Below are 16,596 nucleotides of genomic sequence, written 5' to 3'. Positions count from 1 at the left end.
ATATATATTGTAGCCTGTGGTAAGTGTTCTTTCAGACAGAGTGGATTTAATTAGAGCCTCTGAAAGGATGAGGTTTGAATGAATTGTAGACTGTGTGATTGGACAGAAGAGGGAGTGATGTCAAAGAATAGCGCTGTATCTGTGGAAACAGGAATAAATAAGGAAGACGAGCAGTAAATTAGCAGAGGGAGCTGGATCTAGTTTCAGCCGATTGAAGAGTGACTTCATAAGGCAGGCATTTTATAGCTGCTGCATTTGTGATTTAAATGAATGAGGAATTTGCTTGAAGAGAGAGATTAGAAATAAAACATTGTACGATAATTCTTTTGTGCCTTCTGTGCTTCCCCCTCTCAATAACATGGCACAGTCCTTATTTTGTCGGCTCAAACGAGAACAGTTTGTGTGCATCTCTGCTGTATCCCTCACTGCAGAGGTGTAACTCTGACAGGACCAGTTTCGCGTTCCATCAGTCCCTGGACGGAATTGCAGTGAAGAGAAGAGGCAGGTAATTTCTGCCCTGGGCTCTGTTGGAAAATTCCCTGGGCTCCACCTGACTTACCCACTCCTGCAAGATTGGATTGCAGTGTAGCCAAGGAGAATGGACGGAGTCAGCAGCAACAGGACCATGTCCTACAGCAGATGGAGTTATGATAGGTACTCTATGCGTTTTCTTATTGAATTATTTTAATATACAGCAGTCCAATGAATTCATTACACCCACTTATTCGGAATATTAATATTGACAACACCAAGCCGTGACTGTTACCTTTCTTAAAAATAGTGCATCACGCCGTGAAGCCTGAGGGAAACACGGTATCTTTCTGTTGGTGTGTGATGTTATCAAATCTATGGGAAATGCTGTGGGGTTCGTTCTGAATGTACTTCAAAAATACTCAAATTGCAACTGGAGAACTATGTGCCAGTATTTTTTTTAAATAACTAACAGTTCATTGAATGCTTTCCCAATTAGTCATACATATGTATAAAAATCAAGTGTTTAAGCAATTGGGACATTATATTTTTAAATGGTTAACACATTAATTAAAAGTCAGGTTAGATGCAGGTTGTGAAGGGTAACAAAACCATTCGGGAAAAAAAAAACTTCCCATTCAATAGAATTTACTTTAGTTGCAAGAAAAATCTAGAGAAATTTCTGGAAGTCTTGTTTTTCATCATTAAATTGGGCAAAGCTTTTCTTTTATTCTTCCAAACTGAACAATGTATTTTTCTCATCTTTACAGTTTTGCCCCTCACCTGTTCAAGCACCTGTCTATTCTAGCCAATTTTCGTGCAAATTATTTTGACAGTGTTGAGCCTGTGGCTGCCGAGTGGTGACTCCCTTGCAGTAGTTAGACTATGCTATGTTGAACTCTTTCAGTTGCAAATACAGGAATGCATATATTGCCTGTGTGTTACGTTTCCCAAACCCCATATTTGACTGCTGCTTATTAAACGAGTGTTTATATTGACGTTTACCTGTATTGAAAATAGAATGTTCAACTTCGTGGCAAAACATTTGGTACTAGACATTACTGGTTTCAGCAATAAGCAAATTGTAATGATAGAGACAAAGCAAAGAAGATGTGTTTCGAGGGCTCCAGTATAGTTTGTTCTGTCTAGACTGCTGAAGTGGTAATTGTGGATAACTGTTACCAAATTAAAGGCATTTTGATATCCGTTATGTTTTTTTTTCTGTGAACAAGGCACAATAAGTTATCCTTATTATTAGTAGAGATTACTTATCATTTTAAGGAATCCATTCTTGCATTTCTGTGGTGCATGTGGTGTATTGCAACTATATGGAATTGTTAATTTCTTATTGATTTTATTATTTTTATAGAAAGAAACAATGAAGATTATTCATGATCACACATTAAACTTAGAAGTTAAACTTACCTATATCGATTCTTTGAATGGGCAGTCCATTAAAAGTTCCTTTCAATTACTGCAATTGCTATTGGAAGAGAAATTGTAGCTAAAATTGTTTTTATTTTGGCATTGCTTTAAATGGTTGACTAATTGAGTTTAACCACTTCTACAGGAAAGGGGCCAAATGAGGACTGAGGAGTGAAATTCTTGAATGAATGAAAAGGCAATAGTATTTTGGCATCTTTGAGTATAGAATGCCATACAAAGTAGCAGTCTCTGTCAGCACTGTATTAAATTGGTTCAATATCATGGTAAATCTTGCACTACATTTTTCTAAATCTGTTTAATTTAGATCTTCAGAAGAAAGTGATAACACTGCTCATTTTGCTTCTTTTTGGACTTGGAGGAGAATTGTGGAGGATCTCCAAGATTGTTGTTCATGTTTTCAAGGCTGAACTTTAGATTGGGTTTCTGGGAGGATGAAACATGAAGAGAAAGAAAGAACAAAAATGCCCAGTTGGTAAAGAAAAAACTGTTAGGAGCAAGTCCTAAGATAAGAAGAAAATATATACAGAATAGGTTAAATATCAATGAACAGCAGTCTATGCAGGGGACAGCCAATTAAATATGCATGGTTTGTTCCTCTTGTGAAGATAATGATAACAGAGCTACGTAAAACAAGGATCTTAAAAATGCTGCCTTTTAGGATAGATGGAGTATGGGGCAATTGTACCTTTTAGATACTAAGAATGCATGTGTGTGCATCAGTATGACAAAATCCTGTTTAGTGGCATAATAATTTATGACTTTCCATCACATCGCATTCATTTTGAGTAGTCTTTCTCCTCTTCTAGTCTTGCCTCTTCTTTCAGTTTGTTCCTAGCACCCTGTCCTTTGGAAGATGTCCCCAAAACTCAAACTTAATGCTCACTATACACTTGCTGTTTAATGCAGTTTGATTCTGATGTTCCCTCTTTAAAAAGAGCCTACATTCTCATTTCCTTTCCTGTGGAAACCCACTACTATGTTTAAAGAAATGTGCAGCATGATTTAGAGCAGGGATTCTCCACCTGAGGTCCATGGACACATTGCTTCATGGTATTTGCTTAATGGATGCTTTGCTTAATGGTATTGATCCATGGCATCAAAATGGTTGGAAATCCCTGATTTGGAGCAAACTAGAATAAGTTAGAGCTACTGTTTAGGAATGATGGCAAAGAGAAGTGGAACTTTGTAAAGTTCAGTCCCCTCAGGCAAGATCTTTCTTAGTTAAGGCTACTGAGAAATACAGAGTCATTAATTTGAACAACTTCAAAATGGGCCCTCCAACCCACCAAATCCATGCTGACCTGTTTGAAACATGCAGTAGACACATTTCATTTGCCTGTATTAGGTTTGTAATTTCCTAAGTCTTCTCTATTTAAACCCCTGTTAAAATATATTGAATTTGTCTGATTCTACACATTATCATTTGGCAGTTATAACATTATCCCACAGTAAAAAAGACTATTGAACAATTCCTTCATATGTCAAGATGGATTCTTGACCTCACAATCTACCTCTTTATGACCTTGTGCCTTATTGTCTACCTGTACTGCACTTTCTCTGTAACTGTAATACTTCATTCTGCGCTCTCTTATTGTTTTCCCTTGTACTACCTCACAGCACTGGTGTAATGAATTGACCTGTAGAAATGGTGTGCAAGACCAACGTTTCACTCTACCTCAGTGCATGTAACAATAATGAAATAATTTATTAATTTATTGAATTTACAGTAAGTTCCCAATATTAACCACTCACTATACTGTATGTTTAGTTAGAAAACTTTCCCTTCAAATCCCCTTTAGAATTCCTCCCTCTCATCATAAACCTATGTCCTCATGTTTTAATGGATAATTTTATAATTTTATATACATTCTATCCCGTTATCCCTCAGCATCCTTTAGCTGCAGGGAAAACAAGCCCAGCCCGTCCATTCTATTCCCATAATTAATGTCTTCCAATCCAAGAAATATCCCGGTGAATCACCTCTGCACACTTTCCAGTGCAATCATACCCTTCTTTTAATGTAGTGGCTAAAACTTCACACAATACTTGAGCCAGGAAACTATAAATTTCAAAATATATTCTTTGTCCTGACCTATGAAAACAAACGTGTAATATGCCTTCTTCACAGTGTTTTCAATGTGTGTTGCCATTTACAGGGAAGTATGGGCTTGAATCCCTCTCTCTTCTACCTGTCTTTTTCTTCATCAATATTTACTGTAGATGCTCTACTCAATATGTGACTTCCCATAATGCATCATTTCTCAGTTGCCAGGATTAAATTCCAGTTGTAATGCTCTATGCAACTTTCTGTTAGATTTATATCTTGCTGTAGCATTAGACAACATTCCTTGCTTTCGCCAATACCACCAGTTTTTGTGTCAAATGCAAACTTTCTAATCCTATCTTACATACCCACATCTGGAACTATAGTCAATGGATGGAAATTCAAAATAGGTTAATTGGATTGCAAAATTAGCTAGAATGGCTTACTTGTGTTTGTATGAAATTTCTGCTTTTAGATTACAACTGTATTGTTGAATGTTTGGGGTCCCTTAACATTAAATATTTTATGAATACAGACTGAATACAGACTTGAAAAAGATAATGTCTCTTTTTGGCCTAATCTTACTCATTCATGTAAACTTGGAAGGTAACGCAAACCATGAAGTGTGATTAACTGCACTGTAGTCTGCAATCATGTTTCTGAACAGTGGAGAGAGGCAGTCTATGGAGGAGCCCCTGAATAATTTTGTTTCGAGTTACTTATATATATGGTGATTTTTAAATTTGCACATTCCATTCTGAGATATTAAGAATCCACAGGGACCAAATGGATGAATTCAAGTTACTAAATATTGCAAGAGATGCCATCTGAACAGGCATGGAGAAACTTTGATTAGACCCATAGCAGGAAATTTGTGTGAACTCCAACACCACAGAGCACAAGTGGCTTGAAAGACACATATGGTGGGAAAATCTATTACTGTAGCAAACACTTAGCATGTCTATCACCTTAAAAACTTCAAAATACTTTAATTATTGCAAGCAAGAGTACTGGCCATGCGAGGCTAGACAGATCACAGCAAACCAAAACTGAATCCGTCAAACTAATTCTCACTGGAAAGGGAAACAATTAGAGTGGAACATCACTGAAGGGGGACTTACACAATATTGAGATGGATGAGAAATATCAGGAGTGGTTCAGAGCTAAATATTTTACTAGTGGCACTATATAAAAATAGTAGTTTCAAATTGAAAGTAAGGATCAATAATCAGGAAGCCTTTATGAATCTTGACACGGCCATGGACTTCTCCTTTACAACAAAGGACAACATAAAATCAAAGCTTAAACAGGTATTCTAGATGAGAAACAAGTTAATGTTTAGTACCAACTCTGGTAAGTGATGCAAACATTGGAAAACAATATCTTTTACGATGGGCAAAAAGTAAATCCACTGAATTATTGTGGCAAATTATATCAAAAGACTGTTCCTGCTCAAGGATTGGTTGAAAACATTCAGGATGGGTTGAAGAATTTTTTTCCCCCATTTGGTATAAATCTGTCAGAATCAGATTTGAGAGAGATTCTGGAGTAATATAAAGATATACTCATGTATTCAAGAATTGAAGATAAAAAATGGAAGCCAGAGTAGGTCGGGAATTTGGCCCCAGTCCTGAACCAGAGTCTTGACCTGTAATGTTGACCATGAGATGCTACTTTGACCTTTTGAGCTCATCCAGCAGTTTTTCTGGCCAGTAAATTGTTTGTGCCAGCTGCACACTTCAACTTCCCACATAATTCCAATGAAGCCCAGCTAACTTTAATGAACATCACCTTCAGAACTGTCTAGGCACTGGACCCATCAGCCCTCTATGTTGAATTCAACAATTTCAGACAGCCAGGTCGTTCTCCTGCTGTCAGAACTGACCAGTTTTGTTGCAAGGCCATTCACCTCTAAACTTACCTCAGTTTTTCTCTCCCCACAGATGCTACCTGATCCATTGAGTATTTTCAGCATTCTCTTATTTCAGATGTCCAACATCTGTTGTGTTTTGCAACTCCCAAGATGCCCTCATTCATTTATTAATTTGATAGATCCAGAATCATTTGTCACCAGGACATCCCATTGTACATATTCCTTTTGTACTCTCCATATATTACAGGTTCTCATTTCTCCAGTATGATGAAGATCCATTGATCAGAAAAGTTAATCCCTCACATTATCTAACATTGCTTAATAATCTCTTGTGTGGCACATTTCTGACGATCTTCTAAAAGTCCAAATGCAATGCATCCTCTGGGTTCACCTGAGTTAGTCTGCTGGCTACAATTAAAAAAAAAGCATTAACATTTGTCAGAACAGATGTCCTTTCATAAATTCATGTTGAGTCTTTCCAAACCTGGAATTATTTTCCAAATATATATCTACTACTTTCCCTGAGTTTAATATTGAACTAAATAGGTTTAGCTCCCCTCTGCTTCATTCTCTCTCTATCCTTCCTGAATTAGTAGGGTTAAATTTCCTATTTTCCATCTGTAAAGGAGGCAAGTGTATCCCCACTATGGAATTTTGGAAGATGTTAACCAGCAAATCAATCATTTCCATAGCCACTATTTTCCAGACAGCTGGAATCCAGGTCATGGGATCCTGGAGATTTATTGTAATTCAGCTCCATTAATTTTCCCAATGTTAGTGACGCCCAGTTGTGTTGCCTCACCGAGCTCACTGACACATGTTCAGTTCTGACTCTCTGTGGAATTTGCATATTCTCTCTCTAGTTGTGAGTTTCCTCCAAGTGCTCTGGTTTCCTCCCAAATCTCATAGACATGTTGTTTGGTAAGTTCGTTGGCTCTAGTGTACGGGGGAGTCATTGAATCTAGTAAGATTTGCTGAGAATGTAGGGAAAATAAAAAAAAAATAGGATTAATGTAAAAGACAGTTTCCATGGTTTATCTTTCTATAATTCCATAACTCTTAAAAACTAATACTTATTTCCGTCAGCTACTCATGCACTTTTACATTTCTATGAGATTTTCTGTGCCTTTTCACAGAAAGACAGACTGTCTGTGATGCTTCCTGTTGTCTAGTGGTTTTTTTTTTATGTGACCTAGGAAGATAGAAGATTTTGCAGTTTGTGTTTTTGTTCTCATACCCTCTGCGGCACTTTATTAGGTACCTGCTGTACCTAAAAAAGTGGCCAGTGAATGTAAGTCTGTGGTCGTTTGCTTCTGTAGCCCACTCACTTCAAGGTTTGACATATTGTGCATTTGGAGATGCTCTTCCACACACCACTGTTGTAAGAAATGGTTATTTGAGTTACTGTCGCCTTTCTGTCAGCTTGAACCAGTCCGCCCATCTTCCTATGACCTCTCTCATTAACAAGGTATTTTTATCCACAGAACTGCCACTTGCTGGATTTTCTTTTGTTTCTCGCACCATTCTCTGTAAACTCCAGAGCTAGTTGTGTGTGAAAATCCCAGTATATGAACAGTTTCTGAGATATGCAAATCACCCTGTCTAGTACCAACGATCGTTCCACGGTCACAGTAACTTAGATCACATTTCTTCTCCATTCTGATATTTAATCTGAACAACAACTGAACCTCTTGACCATATCTTTTGTGCAGTGAGTTGCTGCCTCATGATTGGCTGATTAGATATTTGCATTAATGAGCAAGTGTACAGGCGTACCTAATAAAGTGGCCACTGAGTGCATACTGTTTTCTAGCGGTGGTAGCTCCTCAAGGTCACAAGATACTTTGTGTTGACCTGAGAGGCCCTGTGTAAGTGAAAGTTCTAACTGTTTTCTGTTCAGATACAGGGAAAACAAAGCTGGACTGGAAAAATAATCTTGTATAAAAAGGCAACACACATAAATGTTGCTGGTGAACGCAGCAGGCCAAGAGCAGCTCTTGGCTCCATCCCACCCCTCCTGTCTTCTCCTATCATTTCGGATCTCCCCTCCCCTTCCCACTTTCAAATCTCTTACTAGCTCTTCTTTCAGTTAGTCCTGACGAAGGGTCTCGGCCCGAAATGTCGACTGTACCTCTTCCTAGAGATGCTGCCTGGCCTGCTGCGTTCACCAGCAACTTTTATGTGCATTGCTTGAAATTCCAGCATCTGCAGATTTCCTCGTGCTTGCGTTGTACAAAACGGCAGTATACTTGTAGAGAAAGTTGGCTGGAAGGGGATGTAAGAGTAAAAGAGCCAAAGGAGATTGGGTATTAAACAAGACTAAGGGTTAGGAGAGTGCGGTATGAAAGTGCTGAGATGGGATTGAGATTAACACTAAAAATTTGGCTTGTTGGATTTTATGGCCTTTTCTTGTTGATTCACCTTTTCTTTTAAAAAAAGCACACTTGAACTGGCAGCACTAATCTTGCTTTGAGTTCTTTCTCTTTAGATATCCAACCTATTTACTAATTAGCATGCTGTTGAGAAAAGTGCAGCGAGTTTTTTTCTAAGCTATCCTTGCTGATTAGATGTCTGCTAGCAACTCTTGTTTGTTCTCAGAATTTGTTACATTTTTGGCCCAGATTAGTGAGTTGACTCCAGAATTGCATCTTTGTGCATTTATCTACAGAAACATTATCATGACAGAACTATTAAATAAACCAATAACCACTACTATAAATCAGCTACCTTCTAAAAATAATTTGGTCCATGTGTGGTGGGCTGAGACAATACACAACCTTGTCTATAGATAGCTTTTTTTTCCTGATCGCGTTGTCTACAAAAATGATCTTATTTTGCTGCTTATTACATTTATTTAAAGGTCTATTTCATTATTAATTCTTGCATTTATTTGACATTGATGTGCGGAAGCTCTGAGTATAATGTCTGTGCTAAGGCAATTCGTGAAACAATCTGCTGGAGGAGCTCAGTGGGTTGAGCTGTGTCAGGAGGTGGTTGTGGGGGAAACGAAAAAAATTGTTGATGTTTCATGTCAAGAACCTGCATCAGAGTCCTGATTGTTTGTGCTTTAGATTCCAGCATTTGCAGTCTCTTATGTCTCCAAGCTAGTTGACTCAGCTGCTAAATTCAGATTAAGAACAAGCCACAGGAAATCTAACAATCTTCTAAGCTGTTGTGCATTGATAATAACATCTCTAGCTACCTAAAAGGCATCTCCTTGTAATAGCATATCTGTTAATTTTCCTTATTTGCCAGATCCTAATATACCTGCCTTCACTGTATGGTTGCATGCAATGACCGTGAAGAGAATTTCCTATCTAATTCCATTAAATTATAATTAATTGATAATATAATTCGAGTTTTTTGACTTTTGGGATCATTTGTGAAAAATCTCTGTATGGGATAAGATTAATTCAGAATTTGACTGGCAATTAAAATGAGGAATACAATATTATGACAAAATCATGTTAGGCAAGCATTTGTAACACTTGAGATGTAACAAGTGAAATGTATCATATCAAACGGATGTTGGAAGAAGGCCTAGAATTTGCTCTGGGACTCGGTCATACATTCTGCTGACATTAAATCCATTAACAGAGTGGTTGTCTAATTTGAGTGAGTATCTCCATAAGACAAATTCCTTTTACATTAAGGTCTATCTTTGGGAATTGAGATTTTCCCTTCTTTCCTGCAAATAGGCGGGAGGAGAAGATGGGGGCACGACGCAGCGCGCGCAGCTCTCCGGTGAAATGATATCGTATTTGTTAAGTAGGATGCAGTGCACAATTCTGATTTGAAGGAGACAGACGTAAGAAGCATGGAGAAACATCTGGAGAAAGTTCTGAAATGCCCAGTTCGCTGCCGCTGCTACTGTGCGATCGAGAATCTCCGGAGGGAAGGCCCCAAATCCTCGGCTTTGCCTGCATCTGGTGGCTGGGGCTGGAGTCGAAGCGCTCGGCAGAGATGGTGCTCAGTGCTCAGTGTCAGAGGGCTGGTGGGAGGCTCGAAGTTTTCGGATGTCAGATTCGACTGTGGTCAGGCATGGCAGGGAGAGTTTTCTTCCTTCTCCCATCTGCGTGAGATGTGGGACTTCCGAGAGACTTTGAACTTTTTTTTTATTGCACCCATGGCCTGTTCTTTATCAAGTTATGGTATTGCTTCCACTGTTGTGACTGTATGTTATAATTAGGTGGTTTTTGTCAGTTTTTCAGTCTTGGTCTGTCCTGTGTTTCTGTGATATCACATGGAGGAATATTGTATCATTTCTTAATGCATGCATTACTAAATGACAATAAAAGAGGATTGCGTGTCCTCATAATCTAATCTAATCTAAATACTTTCTGTTAGCTCCTCAGCAACTGACTTCACAAACCGGTCATGGGGATTTTCTTCTAACCATTTGTACGATACAGCTGTAGTCACAGAAAGGTGTGGTTATAGGTTAATTGGGTGTAATGTTCTTGAAATGTACATATGAGAGAACCTTTTCCTGCCAAGGCATCATTCCTCTTGCATTACATTTTCCAAACAGTTCAACGTATGTTGTTCTGAGATTAAAAGAAGCAAACAAGTTATGAGAATATAGTGTGATATTAGATTTACCCTTGATCTTGATGACGCATTTCTGATTCATATAATGATTTAGTTTTTCTGTTGGAAGCACGGGTATAAAATTGAATGGAGCAGCCAAGTTGCCGTAACACTTTGTATTATCAATAGTGCACCAGGCCTTGTATGAACTTTGCTTCTGTAGGCTGAATGTGTAGGATACTTTTCAGCTTTGTCTGCAGCATGAAAGAATGAAAAATTACTTATAGCTGGATCAAACTCAGGCTAAAATTATGGTTCACACTTCATACAAGGAAAAGGGTAGTTTTAAGAAAATGACAGAAGAAATGTAATTGTTAAATTTCAAAGAACAAAAAATACCCTACGAAAAATAGCTGATCTTTCAAATGATTGTGCAATATTTTTAGCATTATCTTGTATGTATTCTTCAGACTTAATGGCATTAGTCTCATAGGGCTCCATTGTCTTCATTTCTATGATAAAGTGATTGCTTTGTGGCCAATTTTACAGATGATACAAGGATAGGTAGAGAGGCAGGTAGTGTTGAGGATGCAGGGACTTTGCAGAGGGACTTGGACAGATTAGGAGAATTAAGAAGAGGCAGATAGAATACAGTGTAGTGAAATATATGGTCATGCACTTTGATAGCATGAATAAAGGCTGACTATTTTCTAAATGACGAGAAAATTCAGTAATCAAGGATTCTGTAAAGGTTAACTTGCAGGTTGAGTCAGTGGTAAGGAAGGCAAATGTAATCATAGCATTCATTTCGAGAGGGCTGGAATATAAAAGCAAAGATTTAATGCTGAGGCTTTATAAGGCATTAGTCAGACTGCACCTGGAATACTGTGAGCAGTTTTGGGCCCTTTTCTGAAAAAAGGATATGCTGGCATTGGAGAAGGTCCAGAGAAAGCTTATGGGGAATGATTCCAGGGATGAAAGGGTTAATGTATGAGGTGTGTTAGATGACTCTGTGCCCATACTCACTAAGGTTTAGAAGAATGAGGGGGGAATCTCATTAAAACCTATCACATATTGAAAGGCCCAGATCGAGTGGATGTAGAGAGAATGTTGCCGATAGTAAGGGAGTCTAGGAGCAGAGGGCACGGCCTCAGAGAATAAGGACGTCTCTTTAGAACAGAAATGAAAAGGAATTTCTTTCACCAGAGGGTAGTGAATCTGTGGAATTGATTGAATTGGAGACGAAGTCATCAGGTGTATTTAAAGTGGCGGTTGATAGGTTCTTGATTAGTAAGAGTGTCAAAGGTTACGGGGAGAAGGCAGATGAATGGGGTTGAGAGGAATACGAAATCAGTCATAAAGGCATGGTAGAGCAGACTCAGTTTGCATAATGGCCTAACTCTGCTGCTATATCTTATGGTATTAAGTGATAATGAACAGAATGCAGAAAAAGACCATAAGACCATACCTCTGTATATCTGCTCATTTTTATAAAGTCTTTACAAAAATACAATGATGTGATTCAAGTAGTCGTATCTCAGAATCCTTTTGAGATTATTTTCTCAGTGATTTTTAGGTGACAACCAATTGTCAAGGAGCAAGGCAAGAAGAATGTCCTACTCTCCTGATCAAAGTTCAAAGTAAAATTTATTATCAGAGCACATTCATGTCACCACATACAATCCTGAGGTGCTTTTTCTGTGGGAATACTTAGCATATATATAGAACAGTAACTGTAAACAGGATCAATGGACAACTAACTATGCAAATGCAAATATAAATAACCAGCAATAATTAACGAGCATGAAGTAACAAGATAAAGGGTCCTTAAAGTGAAACCTTCGGTCAAGCGAACACCAGAATTAGAATGAGTGCAGTTGTCCCCTTCAGTTCAAGAGGCTGATGGTTGAGGGGTAGTAACTGTTCTTGAACCTGGTGGTGCATGTCCTGAAGTACTTGTACCTTCTACCTGATGGCAGCAGTGAAAAAAGAGCATGGCTTGGGTGGCGAGGATCTTTGATGATGGATGCTGCTTTTCTATGGCAAGGTTTAATGTAGATGTACTCAATGGTTGGAAGGGTTTTCCCTGTGATGTACTGGGCCAAATCCACTACCTTTTGTAGGATTTTCTGCTTAAAGGCATTGGTGTTCCCATACCAGGCAGTAATGCAGCCAGTCAGCACGGCTTCCACCACACATCACTAGAAGTTTGCCAACGTTTTTGATGACATGCTGAATCTCTGCAGACTCCTGAGGAAGTAGAGATGCTGTCATGCTTTCTTTGCAATCACATTTATGTGATAGGTCCAGGACAGATCCTCTGAGATAACACCCAGGAATTTAAAGTTATCCTGACCCTCTCCACCTCTGAACGTCTAATGATTACAGGCTCATGGACCTCTGGTTTCTTTCTCCTGAAGTCCACAATGAGTTCCTTGGTCTTATTGACATTGAGTGAGAGGTTGTTGCAATTACACGACTCAGCCAAATTTTCAATCTCCCTCCTGCATGCTGATTCATCTCCACTGTTGAAACAGCCCAAAACTGTGGTGTCATCGGCAAACTTATTTATGGTGTTGGAACTGTACTTAGCCACACTATCTTAGGTGTAAAGCGAGTAGAGCAGGAGGATAAGCACACATCCCCATGGTGGTCCTGTGCTGATGGAGATTGTGGAGAGGCTTTTGCCAATCTGAACTGACTGGGGTCTACAAGTGAGGAAATCCACAATCCAATTGCCCAAGGGGATATGGAGGTCAGGTCTTGGAGCTTACTGATTAGATTTGAGGGGTATGATGGTATTAAGTGCTGTAATTGATAAAGAGCATCCTGATACATGCATCTTTGGTGTCCAGAAGTTTCACGGACGTGTGAAGAGCCAATGAGATGGCATCTGCTGTAGAGCTGTTGCTTTGGTAGGTGAATTGGAGTGGATCCACATCACTGCTCAGCCAGGAGCTGCTTTGCTTCAACACCAGCCTCTTAAAACCCTTCACTGTGGATGTAAGTGCCACTGGGCGATAGTCACTGAGACTAGTTACCATGCAAATATATTCATTTTTGAATTACTTCTGATGTTTGCCACCTTGTAGTGTAATTGCACCATGGAGATCATCTTCAGGATCATCATTTCCAAACTCACCTCTGACAACTCATCACAGCATCACACTTCTGCAGACTTACGGCCGCCAGAACATTATTCGACCCTCTGCCTATCTTTCTATCGTCTGCAAACTTGTTCACAGAGCCATCAATTCTGTCATTCAAATCATTGACATATAATGTGAAAAGAGGCGGTCCCAATAACAACCCCTGCAGAACTCCACTAGTCACTGAAACCAACCAGAAAAGGCCCTTTTATTCCCAATCTTTGCCTCTTGCCAGTCAGTCAATCTTCCATCCATGCTAGTATCTTTCCTGTAATACCATGGCTTCTTAACTTGTTTAGCAACCTCATGTATGGCACCTTGTTAAAGATCTTTGAAAATCCATGTAATAACATCCACTGACTCTGCTTTGTCTATCCTGTTTGTTATTTCCTCATAGAATTTCAAAAACACTTTCGGACAAGATTTCCCCTTGAGGAAACCATGCTGTCTTTGGCCTATTTTATTGTGTGCCTTCAAGTACCTTGAAACCTCAGCCTTAATAATGGACTCCAACATCTCCTCAACCACAGAAGTCAGGCTAACAGGACTATAATGTCCTTTTTTTGCCTCACTCCCATCTTAAAGAATTGAGTGAAATTTGCAATTTTCCAGTCCTCCAGAACAATTCCAGAAAATAATGATTCTTGAAAGATCACTACTAATGCTCCACAATATCTTCAGCTATCTCTTTCAGTACCCTAGGCTGTAGTCCATCTGGTCTAGGTGACTTATCTACCTTAAGACCTTTAAGCTTCCCAAGCTACTTTTGCTTGGTAATAACAACTACACTCACTTCTGCCCCCTGACATTCTTGAATTTCTGGCATACAGTTGGTATTTTCCACAGTAAAGACTGACACAAAATACTTATTAAGGTCATCTTCCATTTCTTTGAACCCCATTACCACCTCTCCAGCGGCAATTTCCAGCAGTCTGATATCCATTCTCTTCCCCCTTTTACTCTTTATATATCTGAAAAAACTTTTGGTACCCCTTTTTTATTATTGGGTAGCTTACTTCCATATATAATGTTTTCTTTCCTTATTGCTTTTCTACTTGCCTTTTGTTGATTCTTAAAATCATCCCAATCCTCTAACTTCCCACTAACATTTGCTATATAATATGCCCTCTCTTTTGCTTTTATGCTGCCTTTGATTTCCCTTCTCAACTACAGTTGCCTCATCCTTCCTTTAAATATTACTTCTTCATTGGGATGTATTTATCCTTCGCCTGCCAAATTGCCACCAGAAACTCTGGCCATTGCTGCTCTGCCATCATCCCTGCTAGTGTCCCCTTCCAATCAACTTTGGCCATCTCCTCTCTCATGCCTCTGTAGTTCCCTTTACTCCACTGTAATACTGATACTTTTCTTTTTAGCTCTTCCATTTCAAACTTAGTGGTGAATTCTATAATATCATGATCACTGTCTCCTCAGGGTTCCTTTACTTTAAGCTCCCTAATAAAATCTGGTTGATTACACAACACCCAATTCCAGAATTGTCTTTTCCCCAGTGGGCTCGACCAGAAGCTGCTCTAAAGGTTTTTCAAATTCCTTCTCTTGGAATCCAGCACCAACCTGATTTTCCCAATCAATCTACGTATTTAATTCTCCCATGACTATAGTAAAATTGACCTTTTCACGTGCCTTTTCTATCTCTTATTGTAATTTGTACCTCACAACCTTGCTACTCTTTAGAGGTCTGTATATAATTCCCGTAGAAAGGCAAATTTCTGACAAATGCTAACGGTCTAAAGCAACATTTGTGCGGGGTGGGGTTCTATTATCTATTAATAACTAGGATAGAGAAAGTGTTGAAGATGTAGACGGCCCAGAATTTTGAAAATTCATTTGAAAATATTTTTAGCCAATGTGTAGAAAGCCCAAATGTGAAGAAACAGTGCTGGATTTAGTTGTGGCAAATGAGATTGGACAGGTGGATGGAGTATGGTGGGAAAACACTTTCGTGGTAGTGATGGTATTGTTGTTATATTTAACATTCTTCATGAAAATAGACAAAACTAAAATAGGAGTAAAGATTCTAATGTGGGTAGGCTGATCTTATCGGAGAGCATAGTTATTTAGCCAAAGTGGACTAGAATTAGGCCTTTTGAAGTTAAATCAGTCTTGGAGAAATGGGAAGCATTTAAGAAGATGAAAGGTTAAATCTGCTCCACAAAGAAAAAGCATGGGTCTGTGAAAGCGTAGAAGTGAAATAAAAAGGGAATTGGGAAGAAAAGAATGCATATTAAAGATAATAGAGATCTGTTTTACTAATGCACGATAAGAGGATTGCTGCAAAAAGAGTAGGTTCTAATGAGATTAAAAAGTGCATATGTGGAAGGGGAGGATGCGTTTCATCCTGCTGAACAAATACCTTGTAGCTGTTTCCATAACAGTGGGAGTTGATGCTGATGTTTTTGTGAATAGTAAGTATGAAGTATGTATAATCAAGCTAGAGTAGTAACGAGTTTCATCTTTTTGGATGAAACAATTTCAGACCGTTAAGCGCTATCGTTCTACGAGAAGACTGAACCCTGCTGTATTTCTTTAAATGTGAAATACCCTTAGAGAGTAAGACCATATATTTTGGGTATATACCTCAAGAATAGTTGAAAAGAGATAAATATTTCATGAATATACTGCTGGTGGCTGGTAAAAAGACCCTTACCAGGAAATGGTTATCACAGGAGAGCCCAACTTTAAATGTATGGATGGAAATTACAATGGACATTTACAAAATGAAGAAGATAACAGCATCTGTAATCGTAAGTTGGAACAATTTTATTCATACTGGAAAAAATAGTTTAACTACATAACACCACGTAGGCCTGATTTTATTCTCACAAGTCAATGAATATGTTGTAAAAAAAGATCACTCCCTACTCTGTACATAATTTTCTTCTTTCGATTGTTCTTTCTTTCCTCTCCTTTTTTATAAGTGTATACCTCAGATAAATATTGTGTGGAGATTTGTGACAAATATGATTATATGATATATATGTACAGTATCTGAAATACATCTTATGGAAACGTTGGTTTGATGATGACATTCAATAAAAAATAAATTACAAAAAAAAAGAAGA

The 16,596-nt window shown here is 38.5% G+C and overlaps 1 protein-coding gene across 1 annotated transcript in view; it reads left to right on the top strand.

Annotated features, from left to right (window-relative positions):
• Positions 1-408: 408 nt before the first annotated feature.
• tub (TUB bipartite transcription factor) overlaps positions 409-16,596 on the top strand; it is a 361,133-nt gene continuing 344,945 nt past the window's right edge. Inside the window, exon 1 of the mRNA XM_063061893.1 lies at positions 409-654. Within this exon, the coding sequence (XP_062917963.1) occupies positions 599-654 (56 nt within the window). The 5' untranslated portion in view covers positions 409-598. The remainder of the gene's footprint in view (positions 655-16,596) is intronic.

This window comes from Mobula hypostoma, chromosome 11, assembly GCF_963921235.1.
Source record: "Mobula hypostoma chromosome 11, sMobHyp1.1, whole genome shotgun sequence".
NCBI lineage: Eukaryota > Metazoa > Chordata > Chondrichthyes > Myliobatiformes > Myliobatidae > Mobula > Mobula hypostoma.
Note: the sequence above shows the minus strand (reverse complement) of the source record. Positions and strands in the feature narration are given on the sequence as shown.